The sequence below is a fragment of the Dendrobates tinctorius genome, unplaced genomic scaffold, assembly GCF_039654945.1.
Source record: "Dendrobates tinctorius isolate UK_male_01 unplaced genomic scaffold, ASM3965494v1 ptg000157l, whole genome shotgun sequence".
NCBI lineage: Eukaryota > Metazoa > Chordata > Amphibia > Anura > Dendrobatidae > Dendrobates > Dendrobates tinctorius.
In genome coordinates, this window is record NW_027361824.1 from 7,121,086 (window position 1) to 7,126,178 (window position 5,093).

The following is a 5,093-nucleotide window of genomic DNA, read 5'->3' on the forward strand; positions in this document are numbered from 1 at the left end:
GGAGATTATAGGCCAGTGAGTCTAACCTCTATTGTTGGTGAGATATGTGAAGGGTTTCTGAGGGATGTTATTCTGGATTATCTCACTGAGGATAACTGTGTAACTCCATATCAGCACGGGTTTATGAGGAATCGCTGCTGTCACACCAATCTAATCAGCTTTTATGAAGAGGTAAGCTATACACTGGACCAAGGTGCGTCATTGGATGTGGTATATCTTGATTTTTCCCAAGCGTTTGATACCGTGCCACACAAGAGGTTGGTACACAAAATGAGAATGCTGGGTCTGGGGGAAAATGTGTGTAAATGGGTAAGTAACTGGCTGAGTGATAGAAAGCAGAGGGTGGTTATAAATGGTATATTCTCTAACTGGGTCGCTGTGACCAGTGGGGACCGCAGGGGTCGGTGTTGGGACCTCTTCTCTTCAACATATTTATTAACGATCTGGTAGAAGGTTTACACAGTAAAATATCAATATTTGCAGATGATACAAAACTATGTAAAGCAGTCAATACAAGAGAAGATAGTACTCTGCTACAGATGGATGTGGATAAGTTGGGAACTTGGGCCGAAAGGTGGCAGATACGGTTTAACAATGATAAATGTAAGGTTATACACATGGGAAGAAGGAATCAATATCACCATTACACACTGAACGGTAAACCACTGGGTAAATCTGACATGGAGAAGGACTTGGGGATCCTAGTTAATGATAAACTTACCTGGAGCAGCCAGTGCCAGGCAGCGGCTGCCAAGGCAAACAGGATCATGGGGTGCATTAAAAGAGGTCTGGATACACATGATGAGAGCATTATACTGCCTCTGTACAAATCTCTGGTTAGACCGCATATGGAGTACTGTGTACAGTTTTGGGCACCGGTGCTCAGGAAGGATATAATGGAACTAGAGCGAGTACAAAGGAGGGCAACAAAATTAATAAAGGGGATGGGGGAACTACAATACCCAGAGAGATTAGCAAAATTAGGATTATTTAGTCTAGGAAAAAGACGACTGAGGGGCGATCTAATAACCATGTATAAGTATATAAGGGGACAATACAAGTATCTCTCCGAGGATCGGTTTATACCAAGGAAGGTGACGGTCACAAGGAGGCATTCTCTGCGTCTGGAGGAGAGAAGGTTTTTCCACCAACATAGAAGAGGATTCTTTACTGTTAGGGCAGTGAGAATCTGGAATTCCATGCCTGAGGAGGTGGTGATGGCAAACTCAGCCGAGAGGTTCAAGAGAGGCCTGGATGTCTTCCTGGAGCGTAACAATATTGTATCTCACATTTATTAGGTTCTTTAGAAGGATGTAGATCTGGAGATTTATTCTGACGGAATATAGGCTGAACTGGATGGACTAATGTCTTTTTTCGTCCTTGCTATGTTACTATGTTGCTTGCCATATCTACCAGAACCAGTGCATCTAGTGATGATAAAAGGGCAGTAGAAGTCCCTACATTGTGAAGATCCTTTTGACCCTTCTATGATGCAGTCCCATTTATCGTGTCCATATTTCAGTTTGCTATGGTGACATCATCAGTTTTGAGTACAGAAGTTTTGTCAACTTCACTCTTATTTCCCTCATTTTTAATCCATAGATCAGAGGGTTCAGAATTGGTGGAACCACAAGGTACTGCAATGACATTACTGTTCTCATCTCATAGGAGAGGTTGGTGCGACTGAAATGATGGAGAAAGATCTCAAATAACACATTGATGACAAAGATAGTGATGGTGACAAAGTGTGGAGTGCACGTCTGCAGAGACTTGGATCCTAAGTCCTTAGAGGCCCGGACACAAACTTTTAGAATCTTAATGTAAGAAATGAAGATCACTGTCAATGTGGGGGCTATAATCATTATAGTGATAAAGAGCCCATAGATATTGCTGACTGTTGTGTCAATACAGGACAACCTCACCATAGACCAGTTATCACAGTAGATCTTTAGGATGAAGGAGTCACATAGCGGGAGCCTAAAGGTCAATGCGAAGTGAACTGTGAAAAGACAAATAATGTAGGACCAGGCCGCGAAGACAAGCTTCAAAATCATGTTGAAGGACATTATTGTGGTGTATCTCAAGGGGTGGCTGATGCTCAAGTATCGATCATACGCCATAACTGTCAGGATGGTGAATTCTACACCCATGTAGGTGTGAATGATGAAGATCTGAGCTAGACAACCTGCATAGGAGATGGTTTGTGTTTGGCTAATTAAGTTTATAAATAAATTTGGGAAGAAGGAGCAGCTCCCGTAGAGTCCATTGAGACATAGCACAGATATGAAGATGGGCTCCTGAAGACTCTTATGTAAGGCCACGGTGGAGATGACGGCACAGTTGGGCACGACGATGATGAGGAAACCGAGGAATGTGATGGCACTGTAGAGATATTTCAGTTCAGTCACTGGACCAAAGTTCAAGGTTAGGAGCGATGGATGAGTGCCCGTGATATTCAACATCTTCCCTTTTCAGTTGGGTATCCTACAAAAGCAAACACTTTACGTAAACCTTAGCTGTGATGTTCTCCAGGACTATAACACTGATGACCAACCCTTAGAGGACAGAGCATGGTTGTTTAATAGTGATGAGTGAACGTGCTCGGATACGGTGTTATCAGAGTATCTTGGGCGTGCTCTGATAAAATGTTTGATTCCCTGCAGATGCATTTATTGTGGCCTAACAAAGGCAATACTCTGTGATATCTTAGGTGTTACATGGGACTGCAGGTGACATGTACTACATTATCTGTACTCAGAGAGATATCACTATGTTATCTGTGGTGTTACATAGGACTGCAGGTGACAACTACTACTTTATCTGAGCAGACGGTGGCTCTATTTCAGCCTTAGACATTTCCTAATGTTGTTCTGGCGAACACAAGAAAAAATAAATTTTCCAAAAATTTACAAAAAACGAACAAATTGTTAGGCAACTCACCAAACCCTGACTAATGCACTGGCAGGATACAGCAAAGCCCCAGTGATAAAGGCTGGGGCAGCACAGGTGCATTCCACTGATAAAGACAGCCAGTTAACCCATCAGGGTCTGGCTGCCTAGTGGGAAGTGCATTTCCCACTAGGCAGCCAGACCCTGATGGGTTAACTGGCTGTCTTTATCAGTGGAATGCACCTGTGCTGCCCCAGCCTTTATCACTGGGGCTTTGCTGTATCCTGCCAGTGCATTAGTCAGGGTTTGGTGAGTTGCCTAACAATTTGTTCGTCTAATGTTGTTCTGCTATTCTGTGATCTGCTCCATCCCATGTTACTCTTTGGGGATCAGCTGAGTTCGTCCGTCTGTCTGATTTTCGCATTAGCCATTACTGCAAGCAGTTAATCCTGAATGCTATCTCTGTGTTTTCAACTCTGCAAGCTTATATATTGTAACCAGCTTTTCCAACCTCTGCTCTGAATCCACTCCTGTGTCTCCATTCAATGTCAGCAAGCAGTTAATCCTGAATGCTATCTCTGTGTTTTCAACTCTGCAAGCTTATATATGGTATATAGTTTTTTTCAACTTACTCTGCTTGTCCCCTTATGTTGTGAGGTCAAGAAACTTTTCAAAGTGCTTTATGATCCATGTAGTGCTGGACATGTGTTTATTTGACCACAACATTTTATTGGGTCCTGGTGTCTCAATTTAGTGTGATTGATTAACGAGAAGAGAGAGAGCCAAAAAAAAAAAAAAAAGTTCTAAGTCTTATCCTCCTATATATTCAGACATAGCTTGGGGATAGCATTTATGCAGGGGGCATTTATGCACACTTTATCCAAGTACAGTTTATCAAAGTACTGGCAGTTATAACAGGGCAGGAGACAGGTAAGACATTTATATACATCTACTCCCTGTACATTAGGAGTACAACAAATATATACCATATGCATTTGTGTAATTTTTATCCTGGCCGCTGCATTCACACACATCCACTGCCCTGGCATTAACTCTCTACACTCCATCCACATTGGCCCCTCGCTTCTTTCCTCTCCTATGTATAGCACTCATGCTCTTTTCACGTTGTTAAACTGCACAGATCCAGTCAGTCCCACCATTCAACATCAGAGACGCTCTCACAAATCACTTAACCATCTGCTCACTCTTTCTATCCTCCTTCTCCTAGTCGCAGGAGACATTGCTCCCAACCCTGGTCCCCCATGTTATAGAAAGTCAAACCTCCCGACTGCTACACTCAGAAACCCCTCTAATCTTATTAATATTCCCTGCCTGCCATCTGTCTCTCTTAATTGTGCACTTTGGAATTCTCGCTCAGTGTGTAACAAACTCTCCTTCATTCATGACTTTTTTCTTTCTAATTCTCTTAACCTCCTGGCTCTTACTGAAACCTGGATCCAGCAGTCAGACACTACCGCTGCTGCTGCTCTTTCATAAGGGGGGCTTCACTTCTCTCATACCCCAAGATCAGACAATAGAGCAGGTGGAGGCGTTGGTCTGCTCCTATCACCAAAATGTACCTTTCAGGTTATCCCTCAAGTACCCTCACTAGTCTTCCCTTCTTTTGAGGTCCATGCCGTCAGACTCTACACCCCCTTCTCCATGCGAGTGGCGGTGGTGTATCGTCCTCCCATCAGTTCCTGGATCATTTTGCCACTTGGCTTCCACATTTTCTCTCCTGTGACATTCCTACCCTCATCATGGGAGATTTCAACATCCCCATTGCTCTTCCCCTCTCACCATCTGCTACTCACCTTTTATCTCTAACCTCCTCATTTGGCCTTTCGCAGCTTACTAATTCTCCAACGCATGAAGACGGAAACTCCCTCGACTTGGTCTTCTCTCGGCTTTGTGCAGTGGATGATTTTGCAAACTCCCCTCTCCCGCTCTCTGACCACAATCTTCTTTCATTCTCTATCAAGAACTGCCAGGCTGCTCAGGTCACCCCCACTGTCCAGACTTATAGAAACATACAGGCCATTAACACCCAGAAACTTATGAAGAACTTGCAGTCTTCATTGGCCCCTATCTCCTCCCTCTCATGTCCTGATTCTGCATTGAAGCATTACAATGAAACACTTCAAACTGCCCTGGATGAATTTGCTCCTCCTATACATAGAACACCACAACACAGATGGCGACAA

General features: G+C 43.6%; 1 protein-coding gene across 1 annotated transcript; it reads right to left on the bottom strand.

Moving 5' to 3' along the window:
- Positions 1 to 1,526: 1,526 nt before the first annotated feature.
- On the bottom strand, positions 1,527 to 2,462 carry LOC141051444 (olfactory receptor 52D1-like). The gene has a single exon (XM_073548373.1). It carries the CDS (start codon positions 2,460 to 2,462, stop codon positions 1,527 to 1,529), a length of 936 nt encoding a protein of 311 aa, XP_073404474.1.
- Between the last annotated feature and the right edge of the window lie 2,631 nt (positions 2,463 to 5,093).